The following is a 19,256-nucleotide window of genomic DNA, read 5'->3' as shown; positions in this document are numbered from 1 at the left end:
AGGTCTCTCTCCAGACCTGCAGTCTATGGAGCAGATCAGACGCATCATGAGACCCACAGACGTGCCCGACACAGGTAGGTCAGCACACACGCACACACACACACACACAGCCAATTGTAATGGAGTGTTTTTACGTGGTATTATTGCTTCTTAAGTACTTCTTCCTCCACTGTTCGACTACAATAAAAACATGTTATTTGTTGCACTTGGATTTTTAGTTCATTTAGGTTGACATTAAAGGGTAACTACCCTATGTTCCTATGTTTTTGTGTGTAAGTGACTGATGGGAACAACAATCTTTGACATTGGTCCAGTAGTAAGTGTAACAGGCAGCCACAGACCGGGCTGCAATGTAACCCTATGGGGCAAATGTGCATCGTCAATTTGGTCAACTGAAAGTGCTTTATTTTGCCACTGAAAGGCTCAGATTATTATTCTAAGTGTCTGACAACATTATGGAAATGATCCCTTCAGAGAGAGGCTTTTTGAGACCTTTTTGTTTAACCAGAAACAGCTCTGCGGTCACTAGCGCTAAACCCACCAGACTCTATTTAAAAAAAAAACAATACTATAGCATAACATAACATATTTTCACATGTAAATCGGTAAACTATGTGTTTATTTCAACCAAAACTAGAGTTGTGATGGTTGGAAAAGTGGAAAGACGACCCGAAACAGCTTTTCATAATTTTACTTTGAATGAAGTGTGTTTTACGATGCTAAAATAACTGTTTATTTACATGGAGTCTGGTGGGTTTGGAGAACATAATTTCGCGGATGTTTTTATGTTTAAAAAAAGGATCTTACTCTTCAACAGAAAGGTCGACCTCCTTAGAAATCCTTTCCATAATGTTGTCAGACACTTCAGTGGTCAGTGGCAAAAACAGCACTTTTGTGAATGTAACTACAAGTTGGACAATTGCCCTATTAACTTAATTTGGAGCTTGTTTCTCCGCTGCCGACTGCAGAAATCTCCCTTAATACTGGACCAATGTCAAAGATTGTTGTTCCCATCAGTCACTCAGACCCAAAAACATAGGGTCCAGGTTGAAAAAAAATGGTAGTAACCCTTTTAAGGGTTGCAACTAACAATTGTTGTCGTTACAATAATCTGGCAATTTCTTTTTTTTTTTTATTTTTTTTTCCCAAAATTTTTTAAAAAAAAAAAAAAAAACCCCCCCCTATTTTTTTAAAAGTTCTCTTTTTTTTTTTTTTTTTCCCCCCCCCCCCCCCCCCCCCCCCCTTTTTTTTTTTTTTTTTTTTTTTCCCCCCCCCCCCCCCACAACACACCTCTTCTTTTTTTTTTTTTTTTTTTTTTTTTATTTTTTTTTTTTTTTTTTTTTTTTTTTATACATACCCCCCTTTTTTCCTTTTTTCCCCCCCCCCCCCCCCCCCCCCCCTCTCTTCTTTTTTTTTTTTTTTTTTTTTTTTTTTTTTTTCCCCCCCTCCCCTCCTTTTTTCTTTCTTTTTCCTTCTACACCCTTTTACATTAAATGTTGATAGCTTAAGTTCAAAGCAAATCTAGGCCCTTAGTTATTAAGCTTCTCAGGGTGGGAAATCGGCCCTAACTGGCCAAACATTCTCAGAGTGACGCAGGTTTGGTCCCACTTTTAGCCCGAGAAGTAAAATAATTTATCAACTTTCCTAACTTAGGAAATGGCTCCTATATCTGCTGATATTTAAGAGAGACTTGCAAGCACATTCTGTGGGAGGAGAGATGTTTATTTATGACACTAGCTATGTTTCCATCCACACGTTTTTATCCGAATTAAGTGATATCAAATGAAAAATGCCTTAAGGAAACAGTAAAATCTGACTGAATTTCATGAATATCGACTCAAAGAAAATACGTTCGGTCTCATCGGATTTTCTCTTGATCGATATACGGCTTATGCGGTAAACGCTGATGGAAACGTTATTTGCCGAATAAATAATGAATTGCGATTAAGTTTTAGGTCATTTCCGCCCAGTATTTCCGCTCTGTTTGCACACATGACAGCTGTCAACAAAAACAGATGTAAGCGGACAAATGAGGAGACGAGATTTTAATTTACCAGAAAAATATAACAGCTATTTTAGATAGCAAAAATCGAAGAAACGCCATAATTTATCAGGAGCTCGCGAAGGAAATGACCAACAAAGGTTACGACAGGGACATTCAAACGCTTAACGTGAAAAAGCTTAACGTGTTTTAATGTATCTAAACAACGATCAATCATCACCAGATTTATCATGGTCATATCTTGTCATAAACACTTAAGCTTGTCAAAAAAACTAAATCGAAATCCAACGATTATAGAAGTTATCTCACGTTAATGTTTTCTTCATCATTGCGCCCTATGGCGAGGAAAAAGCTTTTTGGTTTAATGTACCTAAACAATGATCACCTAATTTCTCTCTCATATTGCTCCTCATAACCACTGAAAACTGTCAAAAACTCGAACCCAAAGTCCAATTATTATGACATAAAGCGTTTCTGCTTCACAGCAGCGGAGCGGCTGGGGGTTGACTCTCCACGGTTCTCATTGGCTTTATAAGTCCTAATGTGAAAATGCTTAATGTGGTTTAATGTACCTAAACAACAATCAGTCATCACCAAAAAAATCCTCTCCTATATTGCTCATCATAACCACTTAAAAGGGTCAAATCTAACCCAATGTCCAAATATTATGGACGTTATCTGACACTATGATGAAGAAAACATTAACGTGAGATAACTTAATCGTTGGATTTCGATTTAGTTTTTTTGACAGGCTTAAGTGTTCATGACAAGATATGACCATGATTCATATGGTGATGATTGATCGTTGTTTAGATACATTAAACCACGTTCGCGTTTAGAATGTCCCTTTACGACAAGCCGTGGGACGTCCTGCGGAGTAAATGGAAGCGCTCAAACAGCGATACCACGCCCAAAAAGAGAGTTGTCTCGCGCGCCCGGTGGGGGGAAAATAAAAGACAAGTTCCACCTTTTTAGATGAGCTGGATCAGATCCTCGGTCAAAGGCCCATCGGAGCTTATAGCTTGGCTTCTAATATTAACAACTACTACTTCTGTCTAGCAAAACTTTGTTCGCAAACGTTCGCTTGAATGTTGTGCGATTCAGTGCAAAAATGAATGGAAAGACCATAAAATGTCTCAAATCAATTCGATATACCAATTTAATCGCAAAACAGCATGTGACGTCATTACGCACAGGTTTTTATTCGCTTTAAAGCTGTTTGATGGAAACACACTTTCACCAGCTTTATTCGCATGAGTTTTCTTTACTGAACTTCAGATAATTCGATTGACAAGTGGATGGAAACTTAACTAATGAGGTCATTTGAAGATACTGTGATTCCATTCTTTGTAGCCTCAGCTGATGATGGATTTGTGCTCTTCTCTAAGTCCTAGTAAACCAGTGGAAGTGAGAGTCTTTGCCCCCTCTTCGCTAAACCTGGTCCTTCTTGTCCTTATAAGGCAACCGGTGTTCACATCCTAGCAGCCGCTGTCTCTCAGATCCTCTTATGGTCTTTCAAGGAGACTCAGAGTGTGTGGAGGTGAAGAATGTGTGTGTATAAATATATAGGGCAACGTTGGTGTTTTATTAGCCAGCATACTGTATGTTTATGTGACATAAAAGGGACTTCCAGAAGTTTGAGAGAGGCTCGATCAACAGCAGAGCTCATTGTTTAATGCTGGGACTCAGATTTGAGGTCTAACATGACGAATGAGATGAATCACGTCTCATTCTCCTGTGTGAATGCAGCCATTAACACCTCTCTGGACAGCAAGGGTCAGTAAGATATAGTTAATATTGTGTACAGCTGACAATTTTGATAATTGGTTAATCAGTTTGAGTCAAAATTATCCAATTCCAGCTTGTTAAATGTGAATATTGTTCTAGTTTCTTCTCTCCTCTGTGACAGTAAACTGAATATCTTGGAGTTGTGGACAAAACAAGACATTTGAGGACGTAATCTTGGGCTTTGGGAAACACGACCAAACAATATCACAGATCACGTGTCAAACTCAAGGCCAGCAAGCCGAATCCGGCCCCTCGCAGATTTTGATCTGGCCCAACTCAGGTTCATAATATATTTTGGCCCACCTAGTTGTGCGCAAACCAGAAAGACGGGAAATGTTCAAACTGCAATTACTTGACACTCATTTGGCAGATTTGCCGACTTTGAGACTCCGAAATTCTCTCAGAACCAGTGAGTTTGCATATTTAGACCCGTGAAACAGGTTGTTGTGAGTCGGCAGTGTGGTAGCCTACTTTTTAAAATGTATTCATTGTTTTGCTTGATTTGCCAAACTCTGATGGCTGAGGAACTTTTTTTGCTGACTTTATTAGGGCTTTATGTCAACCAAACTGTGAGTGAGAAAGCTATACGAGACACGCAATAATACAGTCAAAGATCTTTTACTTTTTTTGGATTAAAAGCATGTTAATACAGTCTACATGTCTGGCCCTTGATGTGATTCTCATTTTCCAGTGTGGCCCTTAGTGAAATTGAGCTTGACACCCCTGTCATAGATCACACATAAAACTAAATCATAGACCAAACAACTAATCAATTAATAGAGAAAATAAATGACAGATGAATCAACTATGAAAATAAATGTTAGTTGCCTTAATATTGTGTATTTTTCCTCCCAGGCCTCCTGTGTGACCTGCTGTGGTCTGACCCCGATAAGGACGTCCAGGGCTGGGGAGAAAACGACCGCGGCGTCTCCTTCACCTTTGGCGCCGATGTGGTCAGCAAGTTCCTCAACCGCCACGACCTGGACCTCATCTGCAGAGCCCACCAGGTACAACACACACACACACATCCTCTCACTATCTCACCATTTAAACACATAGAACAGGGACTAAACGGAAACATCCATCCAGTTGTGGTTTAACACAACACACAATATATCGGGTTTTTTTCGTCATCGGGTATACCAATTGGCACAATGTACACCTATCGCTAAAGGCTGCGACACATCGCGAAAGACACTCAGAGACTTTTTTGTGTTAGTTGAAAGAAAATGTTGGAAAACTGCACTTTGTACTGCAAATGTAACTGTCACTTTTTTTTAGTGCTGCCTTTTATGTTCAATTCAAAATTTAATTTGTTCAATAAAAGAATGTTGGAAAGGATTTCCTTTAATTCAACAAGCCATTTGTTGTATTTTAGCAGAACACCGAAAGCAGCAGAACTGGGGAACTGAGTACACTTTAATATCTGTTGTATCGCAAAATTAGGCTATCGTACAATCGCATATTTTCCTCATAGCATGCAGCCCTACAGCCACATGTCTTTTAAATGTTATATATTGGCGTTTGGAGGTGCTGATCTGCTGAAAGAAGCCCATATCAGAGGATGGGTCTACTGTATGTAAGAACTGAGTGATGGTTCTGTGTGTCTGGACGCCCCCAGGTGGTGGAAGATGGTTATGAGTTCTTTGCCAAGCGGCAGCTGGTGACTCTGTTCTCGGCTCCCAACTACTGTGGCGAGTTTGACAACGCCGGCGGCATGATGAGCGTGGATGAAACCCTGATGTGCTCCTTCCAGGTATGACGTTACCGCAGAGTACTGACATGGTTGTGTTCGAGTGATCAGGCACTGAAACTCCAAATACAGAAAATGGCACCACTTATTGACTGTATGTGTATAGGTAAATATGTATATATAAAGATAAAGGTGTGATGCCAAAATGAACTGTAAGATGATAACAGTCTTGAGAAATGCATATTGTTAGGTGCGTCATCTTCTCTCAAATATTTGGCTATAGCCACGCTATTATTTGAAATTGCCAAAATAACAAAAATAATGATACAAGACCCCAAATTGTGATTCAATAAGCTTACTTTTATCAAGCGTTCCCAAAACATCTCACCTCCTCTGAAATGTCTCAGTCTAAACGCCATCAGCTGGTGACGCCTATCTCTGGAGCCCTCCTAAATATCCTAAACACCAGCACAGATAGGAGGGATTTCCTAAGTTTAGAAAGTGGTGAAAAAGATCAAGTCTATGTAGCTTAAGCGGGATCAAAAATGCATCACCAGGGTTTTTCCCGGCCGGTATAAGGTTTAGGTTGCGGCACGTGAGCCATTTTGGGCAGCACCTAAGACCTAAGACTGTACTAAAAAACTTTCCTCAGATCTAATGACTGTAGTTGGACTTTTCTCTTTATGCTTATTATATACACTTAGTGTTTTTTTATTTAATATCTGCTCTAGCTTTTGCAACCTTATAGACACTAATAATAATAATGCTCCAAATGTGAAAAAAGAGACTCACAACTATCACAAAGGGACACAAACCTGACTACAAAGAGACGCCAAATGACCACAGAGACCCTAAACAACCCCAAAGAAAACAGAAGTGACCACAAGGAGACACAACACGGCTACAAATAGACACAAAATGTATGGGGGACATTGCATTTTTCTAAATTTAAAAATGTTACATTTTCCTTAAGTGCACGTGCACCCAAGTCTTCCACAAAGCCAGGGGAAACACAGAGTACGACCCTTGGGCCTGTATTCAAAAACATAAACACCGTACCGATTTGATATTTTATCATTTAACCGCTGTTATTCCCTTGTGTGCTCCTAGATCCTGAAGCCATCTGAGAAGAAAGCCAAGTACCAGTACGGAGGGATGAACTCGGGTCGGCCCATCACTCCACCCCGCACAGCCCAACCCCCAAAGAAACGATGAAGAAGGACGGAGGGAGGAAGAGACGCAGAGAACAAGAGAGGGATGATGGTCTCCTGTTGGCTTTTCACAACCCCCCCCCCCCCAAAAAAATAAATAAAGCAAAAGCAACACTTGGCGGAGAGGGGGAAACAAAACGAACACAAACTATTTGAAAGGACACACCCATACCTGTCTTTCTCTTCTTATGTCCCTCTGAACCGCTTGTCACACTCTTCTTCCTCAACGCTTTTTTTTTTTTCCTTCTCGCTGCATCTGTGTAACATTTTTAAAAAACAAAGTGTTCAATGACAAGGGTGTCATTCTGTAGCATATCAGAGTATTTTTTTTCTTTTTGTGTCTTTTTGTCCTTTTTAATTTTCTTAACAGAATGACAACTAGTTTAGTGTGCCACACCTCCCCACTCCCCCCCGCCTGTACAGACACAACAGGTAATAATGACGACTGCTGGGTTTTCAATAAATAATACAGGAAATTAATCCATCTGAATGTTCTGTGTGGTTCTTCCAGTTCAGTGTGACACAAACCTGACCTATGAACAAGTGTTAAAGTGTATTACCGCCACCTAGTGGTTTTTTTCTTTAAAAATTATTTTTTTGGGGGCATTTTCGGCCTTTATTTTTAACAGGACAGCTGAAGATGTGAAAAGGGGAGGGGGGGGGGAATGACACGCAACAAAGGGCAGCAGATCGGAGTCCAACCCTGGCCCACTGCGTCGAGGAGTAAACCTCTATATATGGGCGCCCGCTCTACCAACTGAGCTATCCGGGCGCCCACCTAGTGGTAACTTTTAAGGAAACCTCAGGACACTTGTGATGTTCTTGCATCACCTCGTTTGTGCTCTACAGCTATGAAGAAAATGGGTTTGTCATTGTTTGAATTCTAAAGACAGAAAAGTACTTCAGTGTGTATGGCATACACTAAGTTTGATCTGAATTTAAGTTGGATTCATTAATTTATAGGTAATTAAGTAATACTGAACTATTGAAGTTGGACTCGTAATGTATAGGTGCATTAAGTAATACTGAAGTAATGAACACAAGTTCACCATGCATACAACTATTGGATCGGCACTCAGCCACTCATAGGAGAGGTGACCATGACTTCCACTTTATTGCATTGCTCAAGAGAACTTCATCCAAGAGCATTAATCCTCTGTGTCCAGAGAAGCTTTTTAGCTGGATGAGAAATAACAAATAGTTAACTTGTGTCTTGCTAAGATGCATGAGCTACTAGCTTATGAAATAAGTTAGCTAAGGTTTGGCTGAGGCATCATGGCCCTACAGGCTGATGTACTGGGCTTAATGGAGACACTCCAGGTGAACAGCTCAAATCTGGGTCAAATAACATCACAATTGAGTGAGTTAAGAGTCTTTCCCCCCTTAACTGTTAGGTTTAAATATGTAAATTAATTTAGAAGAAATTTACAGATGCAGCCTAACACAAAGAGCATCTAAATGTGTATTTTGGAAGTCTTATTTCCATTAGAATAAAGAAGACATGGAAGCAAAATAGACCAAAATCTCTAAATGGACCACAACATGAAAAAAAGTGTCCTGAATGAAACCGTAACGTCATCATTTTGATCATAGGCTTCTCCCTCATCTAAAAATAAATGTTTTTTCATTATTGGTGCAGTGGTTTTTCCTGTAAAATTAACAGAATTGCAGCGACAGCCTTTTTCAGTTTAGTGTGAAGATTTTTTTTATCGTCGTTATTTATTCCAATAACCCCAAAAGAATTCATATGATTTATTGCCAGTTGCAAAATAAACCAAACCATGTCCCTCTGCTTGGTGCTGTCACCTATTCTAAATATATACTTGAAACTAGTAGCATAGAAAACCTGACGCTGTGGCAGAGTTTCCTTTGTTGTTTGTGATTAACCTGGTGAATACTAAAGAGTCTGTGTGAACTGATTGAGTATTTTTTAAATCTATTAAACAAGTGCGTAAAGGAAATAAGATAAATTGGTAAGGTAGTCACAGTTGTGTTAATATACTTAACGTTTTGTTATTATTTATTAATAAAACTTTTTTCTTTTCTTGAGCCCTCGCTGCCCGAAATGCCCGTGCACGTCCCTGCCTAAATGAGTTAAGCCGTGTTTAAAGAACAGGGCCCAGCTATCCTACTGGGACACAGAACAGTAGGGGGACATTTTTCTGGTCTAACATTTGAAATGGCCTACTCGCAACTAGGGCTGGGGAAAATATTGATATTACGTCAATATGGTGATACAAGATTAGATATCGTCTTAGATTTTGGATATCATAATATGACATAAGTGTTGTTTTTTCCTATTTTTAAAAGGCTGCAACTGTAAAGTGATGACATTTTCTGAATTTACGTGAATGCCGTTTTATTATTTGCATATTATCTATCTATCTATCTATCTATCTATCTATCTATCTATCTACGTTACTGATGAGTATTTGTCAAAAATCTCATTGTGTAAATATTTTGTGAAGGCACCAAGTCAACCCTACAGTATCGACATATCGAGGTGTTTGGTCCAAAATATCGTGATATTTGATTTTCTCCATCGCTCAGCTCTACTCGCAACGTACACTAACGTTAAGTTACATTCACACCACAAATTAGCACAATGTAAACTAAATGGCTATTAATGCCCGTTAAACACACAGCAATCTAAAATGTCCAACATGTAAAATGTAGCTACATAGCTACATGTACACATAAACTTAGCTACGTTACCTCTGCCTTCGTGACTTTATCGGCCTCCGACACACCTAAGGAACGAGCCACTGTTTGCAGTGTCCTCTCTGTGCTTCTAGCTAGTCTACAGCAAAGCAAAGACTGTAAATATAAAATCTCATTTTACAGTCTGTGGTCTAGCCACAGAGGTAGCTATGTTTACAATTAGCATGTTTGCTAACGTCATTTTCCCGCCGTGTACTACCTTAAGTCTGACCGACATTCTTTTCAAAACAAAACGCATGTTTGCTCACGTGGCTAGCGGCTTCGAAACGGGAAGGTCTCGCACCAAGAGGACAGACATTTTTGACGCACACTTCTTTTTAGGAGCCGTTTAATCATTTTTCAGTTAAGACAAAGATTCTCTACAACTATGACTCGCACGTGAGGAGGGACGCACGGCACGCCGCGCGGGGTCGTTGGGGTTGCCAGGTAGTACGACATATCCTACAGTCCGTAGACAGTAAAATTAAACACCCATTGGAGTCATGTCACTATGAAATCTGGCGCTTAGCGGGACAAATTACAATCGGGAGCAGGTCAGAGAAAGGGGAAATCGGGAGGGTTGGAGTCAGCGCTAAAGCGAGGCCACCCCAGTTCTATAATGACCATTTCCAACAAACACAGAAAGTTGAAACCATTCATTTATTCAGTCAACTCTAGAAAAGATTATTATTACATTATGCACATGCATAAGCATGAATTCCCTTTACTCAAAGTCAACAGATCATGATCCTGTGTCTTTTCAGCATATGTTTGTATGGAGCACAAGTGAACTTCACATATATGGATCCATTATAGTCTTAATGCTGTGGCCGCATCATATCAGAGAAAACACAACAGGATGACATGTTGGTGCTTTGAATGCATTGGCCCCAGATCACTCTGGATGTGAACACAACATTTTAAACAGCGTTTCATCGTTATTTAGGCTGATTATGACTGTTACATACGGTTATAACCTGCAACTGTGTACCGTACGCTGAGAATTACCCAAACCCACATTCTTTAGACAAGAAGTTTAGAAGTACAAAGAACATTTGACATAAACAAAAACTGTTTAAATTCGTGTGACCCGCATTAGTTTCCTAACTATGACATGGAAATACACATAAGGATCCCGGTGTTAAATCGCTTCAATATGGCCATTGCTGATGCTGCGTCGACATTCTCTAGGAAAATATGGTTCATTTCAGCTTCCTACTGAAAACTTTTTTTTCAGATTTAAGAGCATCGACAGTATTTGTACTTCGGGATTATCAACGAGACAAATTAAAAGTCAAATATTTGTAGTTGCCATGACAACTACATGCTGTTTGTCTTTTTTTTGTTGCTCAAATTGCCATATTTTGCTTGCTGTAAACCATTTAGTCAAATATAAATGCATGTTTGTTCAGTTCATAATGGAAATTCCCACTACATAAGAATGCAGCACAAATCAAATGTACACTTTAAAAATAACACTGTCCTATTAATTTAGCTCCCTTCATTAGGACTCAGCCCATGGTGCATTTTAAGCAGCAGCAGCTGCCACAACTCCTATCTTCTCCACATAAAAAAAAAAAAACACTCAATAATAAGCATATAAAAATCAATGCTTGCTATGCAAAAATAAAATTCAAATTGACAGATTGTGACGTTGATAATCAACTCATTAATCTCTCAATGCTATCAGTCTGAAGCAATAAGTCAATTCATATACATGTCTCACTACAATGAGAAAAAACAATGCCAACAAAGTATAAGTTTGAAACAATGTACATAATTGGATCATGGCACATTGGTAACAATGTCTAAAATAAATCCAGTCCTATTTGACATATGGCCAATACAATATATGTACAATACAAAACTGAAGAATATAATTAACTCTTATTCCATTTTTCACAAGATTAGCTTTTTTTTTTTTTTTTTTTTTAAATGGCTTACAGCAACAGCAGCTTCACTACATTGGTGCATTTAGTTAAAAACAAAAAAAAAAAAACAAGTTAAAACTTTTAATCAACTGAAAGAAAACCTGCTTCTTGTAGCCAAGAGTTGCATCATCAGTTGGCAGCCCGGGGTCATGTCGGTCAGTAGAAGAACGTGGTCATGCTCGTATAACCCGTTAACCTGAACTCTGACCTCCGTTTCCTGTCAGTCAGCAGGATCCTATGACCTCACAGTCAGCACAACAGTCTGGTATGATTAGCGATGAGCCTTTTCAGCCCTGAAGGACTTGAGTCTTTTGACCAGTAGGTGGCAGGAGACGCCATGATGCTGGGGAGAGAGAAACGGATGCTGCAGCTTTGTATTACTGCACTGGGGAGGTGGAGAAAGAAATGAACAGGAATTGGGGGGGAAAAAATGTCTCATGCCGTCAATTTGAATCCCTTTGTGGTCGTTTTGTGTCCCTTTGCGGTCGATTGTGTCTATATGGTCATTTGATTGACTATCTAAAGAAAATGTCTTATTTTTTTACATCTGTCGCTTCAAACAGAGGCTCTGACTCTGGGGCCCCTGAGCCCTTGGGCCCCTGAGACTTTGCCCAGTCGGTCCGTTCAGTAATCCATATATACACACATTAGGCAGGCCATTACATACAATAACTTCCCATTGTTACAGTACAATATTACAGAGAATGTTCCGTTTGTTCTACTTCTGTGGCATAGAGCTTTTTTTTTCCATTAGAAAATACTAAATAGTCACAGGAAGAAAAAAAATCCCTAATGTAATCAATCTACACAAAGTAAAAATTCAAGCCATTAATCAAATGAAAACATACAGGATGATGTCCTAAAACTACTTAAAACCAAACTGAAATTAAACATAAATAAATCTAAAAATGTAGACACACTCAACAGTCAACCTAAAAAAAACTCCAACAAAATCAATCCTAAGAGACAGCCTGTGTATTCAGGTTAACAGCACACACACACACACACACACACACACACACACACACACACACACACACACACACACACACACACACACACACACACACACACACACACACACACACACACACACACACACACACACACACACACACACACACACACACACACACACACTCCTACGGTCAAAAGGGAACCAGTCATTCATGCCCAATACCACTTCAAGAGCTGTTGTTACAGCGTCACCCAGGGTGCTCGGTTGTCAAGGCTGTTGTTCCATAACACACACATACACAGCACCTGACAGATGAATGGGTTGGGGGTGGGGAGGACAGAAGGTCATCCAGAAGGGGCACAGCAGACCAACAAAAAAAAAAAAACGAAAAAAAAAATACATTTATCATTTTTCCCACTCCAAGTGGAAATCGTGTGTGTGTGTGTGTGTGTGTGCTAGACCAGAGCTCGGAGAGGGAAGGAAAGGGCGGCTCCTATGGACAGACCCAGGGCTAGGAAGAAAGTCATCAGGGCTCCGGCAGTCTCTGCATCCTTCGGCTCCACCAACCTGAGGACAGAGGCGGGGAACGTGACACACACAAGATCAGCTGCCTTGGTTGAGTCTCGGCTAGGCTTTGTGTCGCAGTTACGCTTTGTTGCCATGGAGATCCAGCTAGGTAACTTCTGTATCCTTTGGGGTGGTTTTGGGTCTCTGGTCATTTGGCGTCTCTTTGTAGTCAGTTTGTGTTCTCTGGTGGTAGTTTGGGGTCTCTTTTTCACATTTTGGAGTATTATTCTCACCATATCCGTGTCTAAAACGTTGGAAAAGCTAGAGCAGATAGTAAATAAAAACACTTAAAGACAAAACTTGCTATAGAAGTCCAACTACAACCATTAGATCTGAGGAAAGTCTTTTAGTGACATAGTCTTAGGTGCTGCCCAAAACAGCTTGGGTGCTGCACCTAATCCTTACACTGGCCAGGAAAAACCCTGGTGATGTAATTACCTCTCTGTAGAGTAGTTTTCATTGTTAGTGGCGGAGTGCGTCATTCCCACATGGGATTAAAACTGTCCCACAGCTGTATCAGAACTGTACTAAGCTACAGCAAATGTTCCCCCAACCTTTCCTTCTGCTGCTGCTGCTTCACATTTAAAGCATTCAACTGGCAAAACAGGTTGGCTTTTATTGCCAAGCCGTCACGGGGAACTTAATGTATGTGTAACTGAGGTTAGTGCTAAAAATGCACCAACAAAACAAAATAAAAAATAATTTGGGGACTTATTTTTAATGGCAGATTAGTTTTAAATATATAAATCAGGGAGTAATAGCACAATGATCTGGATCTGTGCCTGAAATGACAGGAAGCATTTTTTTTATTCATAACCTACCAACACTTAAGCATCTCAGTGTGATGCTATGAGTTATGCATCGTGTGCCAGACTATATATGAATAATGTTGTAGGTCAGACCCATCAGAATGTTGATTGGCTCTCTGATAGCCTGTTAGCCATCACTCCTAGATGGATTTCTTCTTTAATACGAGTTTTGATTCTCCTACAATGAGGGTTCAGGCAGCTGGCCTGTTTTTATTTACCTTTACTAATCAGTTGGCTATTTTAATAGTGTGCCCATACTTTTATTTTTTGTATTATTTCGATGATACAGTATGAATCTTGATTTATACTACTACAGTATACGACAGCACAATGCTGCGGTTTGTTTAAGAGCTCATCGACCTTAACGGGTATGAATGCCAGGTGCTGCTGCCGTGATTGGTGGGTTCCTCCCAGGTAAGATGCTTATCTACCATATATGGTGCTGTTGCCGTGTCACTCATAAACCTTTATCGGGCATTGTTAGTTTGTCCCTAACCAAAACACAGCTCCTAATTTAGAGTTTCTGCAGGTTTCACCAAGTCAAATTTAAGACCATTATGAATGAAATTTCAGACCTTCATCACATCAACTGAGCCCTAAATTCAGTTTAAATCAAGCCAGGTATCGCTAAACTTGCAACTCCTCACAGCTGAAGAATAAAATCTGTTTTATGTCTGTGGTACAATCGGAGAGAGAGACTCGCGGGAAGAACACCAAAGCCGATTGGCTGATATATATCACATGTTGGTCTCATGTGTAGTCATAACACAGCAAAATTATATTTGGACTAGCGACAGAAAGAACTACAACACCACGGAATTAAAAAAGAAAGAGCATTAGAGGTAGCGTTGCATGGACGTAGGAAAATTAAGACCCGTTAAAAATGATTTAAGACCTAGAACACAATACATCAGCGAATGTAAGACTTTTTAAAAAGGCCTAAAATTTAGATTTTGAAATTTTAGACTTTTTAAGACCTCGTGGAAACCCTGTTCTTAATGTGTCTGTGGATTTCATTATCCTACGCACCTAGGCGTGCAGTAAATTATACACTATACTACATAGCTAAATATATTTAAAACCTCTGTTGTTGGAGCATCCTTGAACACAATATGATGAGTTGAAACAGCCTAACATAACACCACATACGAACACAACAGTGTGCTCTGTGTATCCTGCAGTCGCATGTAAACCTAGATGTAAAATGTGACAGTCACCACAACAACAGTAATAGGGAAGAGGACATTGCAAAATTCAAGTGCAACCAAAAGATCAATACATACGATGAACCGAGTCCTATGAAAACAGCTCAGAAAACCCGTTTGAAAGGTATGCAGTGGTCATTACAGAGGGATATTGATCTGTTCAGCATTGGGCGTTTGGACTCACTGTGGTGCGTAGGACATGGAAAGGCAGACGAAGTAGCCACTGGACAGGGAGAAGAGAGCCATGATGACAGAGAAAGCAGCGTCGTGGCTGAAGTAGACGGGGAGGAAGGAGCGACCCTGGACGTTGCAGAGCATCAGCAGAGGGACGAACACCACCCTGGAGGCGACCAGCGCCGGGAACAGGCGAGACTCTTTACAGGGCTGCAGGAGGAGACCGGAAAGATACACCGTATGAAAAGATGTAATGACATCAGGTAGAAAGAGGGAGAGTAAGAAGAAGTGGATTTGGAACAGGTGGGGCTTATAAAAAAAAAACCCAAAAGAGTAGGAGAGAGCTAGGCAAACATTTGGGCAAAGGCAAACTGTCGGATAACAAACACTCCTGTGTGTACAATAGAAATATTGCATGAAGTGGATACAGGAAATTACAGCAGGAAGGGATATGCATTAGGGCTGCACGAGATGAGGAAAATATGAGATAACGTTGTAGAATATGGTGATAACGATATTACTCGCTATAAATAAAGTGTAGTCAGTTCTGTCTCTCTGTTGCTTTCGGTATTCTGCTGAAATACAACACATCTGTTGTTGAATTTAAAAACAGACAAAAGAAAATCATTTCCAACATTCTTTTACTGAATAAATTGAATATTGAAATGAACATAAAAGGCACGATTAAAACAAAAGTGACCGTTACATTTTAAAGTGTTTTAAGTTTAAGTCTAAAGTTTTCTACTCATATTTTCTTTCAACTAACACAAAAAAATGTCTGTCTTTCGCGATAAGTCACAGCCTTTCGCGATGGTTTTATTGCGCGTGTTGAAAAAGCGATATATTGTGCAGCCCTAATCAATTTGTACTTGTTGGCTTCATATAAAGAATTAAAGCTGTATGTATCCAGCGGTCAGAAAAGAGCTACTGGGCATGTATAGTTTTCTTTTAATATATTTCTGGGGCATTTTAGGCCTTTATTTGACAGGACAGCTGAAGACATGAAAAGGGGAGAGAGAGGGGGAATGACATGCAGCAAAGGGCCGCAGGTCAGAGTTGAACCCGGGCCCGCTGCGTCGAAGAGTAAACCTCTAGATATGGGCGCCTGCTCTACCAACTGAGCTATCTGGGCGCCCTTGGGCACGTATAGTTCAGTTGGTTAGATTATTACACTAAAGGGTAACTTAAATGAAGCAATTGCCATAATACCACGTGGGTCTCGGCAGGGACAATATAAATAATATAATATACAAAGAGTAAATGTATCTTGATGTGACCTCATCAGATACTCACCCAACGTATCAAGGTGGTGATGGTCCGACCGAACCAGTCGTTGATGTTGAAAATCAAGAAGCAGCACACGGAGATGAAGAAGCGCTCTGAAGAGGGAATGGACGGCAAGAGAAACAGGACAATCACGAGGGGACTGAGAGATATACGGTACACATCCAGTTCAGGGTAGGTTGAATGCAGCAGTGAGCTAATCATTAACTGGAACTGAGGCTAGCCCGTACCCCATTTCCCTGGGAATCTGGTCTTGACATCTGCAGTGACAGCAGGGAAGACGGACAGAGTGACTGTGAACACAAACGTCACGCAGAACGCCATTACCCAGATCTACAAAAAAAATAAAAGAAAAAAAACATTTTTTTCTCATGTAAATTGAATTATCTAAGTAAATGTGCAAAACCACTGGGTTCACCTTTTTGAAGACCTCTAAGACTGAGGCCTTAGCTTGTCCCTTCTCCACCTGCTCCATTGACAGGAAGGCGTGCTGCGGCCCGTCCGGACTGGGGTCCCCCTCAGCCTCGGCTGCATCGCCGTCTTGGGTTGTGCTGCTGGTCACTGTGCCGTTAGCGTGGCCATTCAGCTTGCCGTTCTCCACTGTGCTTCTCTCTGCAATCATATATAATCAAATGATTCCACTGTGCCATTTCCACATGAAACAACATGTGCTCGAGGGAAATATTTCAAATCTGACATCTGATTTAGTGAGACAGTTGAGTATTGATTGGATACTCAACTGCAGACTCTCTACACCCTCTCTTCCCTGAATATGAACTTCTGCCATCAGGGAGAAGATTTCGTGTGCCAAGATGTAAAACAGACTACAGTTATCGTTTATTCCAACTTCCGTTAAGCTGCTGAACTCTAGTAAAATCTTAGCCCAGCAGAGCAGGGTGCAGTAAATATACCAGCCCTTTTTGCACTTTGCACTTTAATTATTAGCCTACCGTTAATTCTCAGGATGTTGTGCTGTCATGTGTGTCCTTCTTTTGTGTCCTTGTGTCCTTGCTGATCTCATTTTATGTTGATTTTATCCTACTGTATTGTATTTTATTTATTTTTTTATTTGAGAATGTTTTTATGTTCCATATTGTTTGTGTTGTGAAGCAACAGATGTGGCACTGTGTCTAAGACAAATTTCCCCTCGGGGACAATAAAGTGTATTCTATTTTATGTCAATTACTAACTTGTTGTTTTTGTTTTTTTCACAGTTTCTGCCATCAGCACAAATGTTTCAAAGTAGATGATGTGTCAGTGCCCCTTGACCTTGGAACGCCACAAGTTGCTATTTCCTCATAGTCAGAACTGGTTCAGACCAGACTCCCCCCACACCGAAACCAAGCAAAGATGGCATATTGCCACCCAAGTGTGTAATTTCACCCCGGGAGCAAATATAAATGCGTTCAATACAACGTTAGTCTAGTGTGTGTAGGTCGAATCCACACTGTTGATCAACCCCGCGAAGCCGACCTGACCCACAACGGTCAGTACGAGAGAAAGGCAGAGAGTTGTGTGTTTGAGAAAAAAGTGGAAGAGAAGGTGGACAAAATCTGTCCCCCAATGCCGTCTTGGAAACTTTCACACAGATGTTGGTTTGGCTCAGTGACTACCTCTGCTGTCGGCTTAAAAGCATGACAACTCTGTCTCCGTAGCTTTCACACAGACGGCGAGTCGGTTTAAAAGGCGCAACTGTGCTGGTTTGAACAGGCTGGGTGAAAGGGGCTTCGGAGTCAACAGGCTCGGTCTTTGTCTGGGCGCTGCCAGGACTCTAATTGGATAAATAGGGGGTCAACTCACTTAACGAGATAATGTTCCACCAAATTGAGTTAATTCAACCAGACTCAGTGGAAAAGCAAACAGATGTTCTCTCACTGTCAAGACAAATGTTTGATGATCTCAATTCTACAAGAGCTCGCACTTCAAAATATGAACAGATGATCAAGGACAAAGGACATCAATTCCGAGGGAGTGAAAAAGGAAAAGGCAAAAATCCCACCTTTCAGCAACTCGTCTGTGGTGTCCGCCTCATACTTGCTGCCTTTGTTCAGATAATATTGGGCAAACTCCTGCATGGAAACACCAGACAACACAAATTAGGCCTTTCAGCTGAACTACAACTCAACAAAATAAAAACATCAATTCTGCTTTTGGCTAATACATATAACTAATGTAATTGAAGAAAGCTTTATAATTTGGAACCCCCGAATGCAACCAAGAGGTCTCCCGTTTCATCTCTGAGGATTCACAAAATGTTCTAAATTAATAAATTTGCTAACACTGCCATTTAGCTTTAATTAAAATGTCACTGTGTGCTGAAGTTTTCCCCCACTATATAAGCAAATGCCATCTTAAATATCCTGATTTGTATATACTAATGGTCAGGAAAGAGATGATAGCCCAGTTTAGGTGGGGTTGAATGGATTGTGGGTAACGTAGTCATGCAGAGCTGGGAGCTGACTGACCAGGCGGGGCAGCAGCAGGTAACTGAAGAGTGTGACCAGAGTGCCCACGCATGGCGTGATGAAGTAACCCAACGCTGCCGTCTCAGAGTCGGCATCGCCTGGGTGACAGACAGAAGTTGGTTCATAATTAGGAACTCTGGGAGGGAGACATAGCTGATAAATGAAAACACTATTTGGAACATGAGCGGATGAGTGGTGGTGTTGCATGGCGTCATGCAGATTTGACTAGCTCCACATCCACTTTGAATGTCCTCAGTTACTAGGCAACTGGGGATCAGGCGCCCTGCGGGTTTGTGTGCGTGTATATGTGGGTGGCTCACTGGCTATGGCAAGGAGCATGGCGATGGCAGCGAAAGTCCCGGCGAGGCCCTGGCCGCTCATGAAGACGGTGCTGTACTTCTGAGGCAGCAGACCCACCAGGCCAAACAGACTGCCCTGCAGCACGGCGCCAAACGCTGCCGAGACAGAG

At 40.8% G+C, this 19,256-nt stretch overlaps 2 protein-coding genes across 2 annotated transcripts in view; one reads left to right on the top strand and one right to left on the bottom strand.

Moving 5' to 3' along the window:
* Positions 1-7,178, top strand: part of LOC120572494 (serine/threonine-protein phosphatase PP1-beta catalytic subunit) — a 31,704-nt gene extending 24,526 nt beyond the window's left edge. Inside the window, exons 5-8 of the mRNA XM_039821832.1 lie at positions 3-74; positions 4,646-4,797; positions 5,412-5,546; positions 6,594-7,178. Of these exons, the coding sequence (XP_039677766.1) occupies positions 3-74; positions 4,646-4,797; positions 5,412-5,546; positions 6,594-6,698 (464 nt within the window). The 3' untranslated portion in view covers positions 6,699-7,178. The remainder of the gene's footprint in view (positions 1-2; positions 75-4,645; positions 4,798-5,411; positions 5,547-6,593) is intronic.
* The window catches only part of LOC120572493 (equilibrative nucleoside transporter 2), a 43,498-nt gene that overhangs the window by 13,819 nt on the left and 10,423 nt on the right, over positions 1-19,256 (bottom strand). Inside the window, exons 6-13 of the mRNA XM_039821831.1 lie at positions 19,108-19,242; positions 18,788-18,885; positions 18,322-18,391; positions 16,741-16,934; positions 16,553-16,655; positions 16,332-16,417; positions 15,049-15,248; positions 12,717-12,850 (exon numbers count right to left, since the gene is read on the bottom strand). Of these exons, the coding sequence (XP_039677765.1) occupies positions 12,739-12,850; positions 15,049-15,248; positions 16,332-16,417; positions 16,553-16,655; positions 16,741-16,934; positions 18,322-18,391; positions 18,788-18,885; positions 19,108-19,242 (998 nt within the window). The 3' untranslated portion in view covers positions 12,717-12,738. The remainder of the gene's footprint in view (positions 1-12,716; positions 12,851-15,048; positions 15,249-16,331; positions 16,418-16,552; positions 16,656-16,740; positions 16,935-18,321; positions 18,392-18,787; positions 18,886-19,107; positions 19,243-19,256) is intronic.

The sequence above is a fragment of the Perca fluviatilis genome, chromosome 14 (assembly GCF_010015445.1).
Source record: "Perca fluviatilis chromosome 14, GENO_Pfluv_1.0, whole genome shotgun sequence".
Classification (NCBI taxonomy): Eukaryota; Metazoa; Chordata; class Actinopteri; order Perciformes; family Percidae; genus Perca; species Perca fluviatilis.
This window is presented reverse-complemented; position numbering and strand designations above follow the sequence as displayed.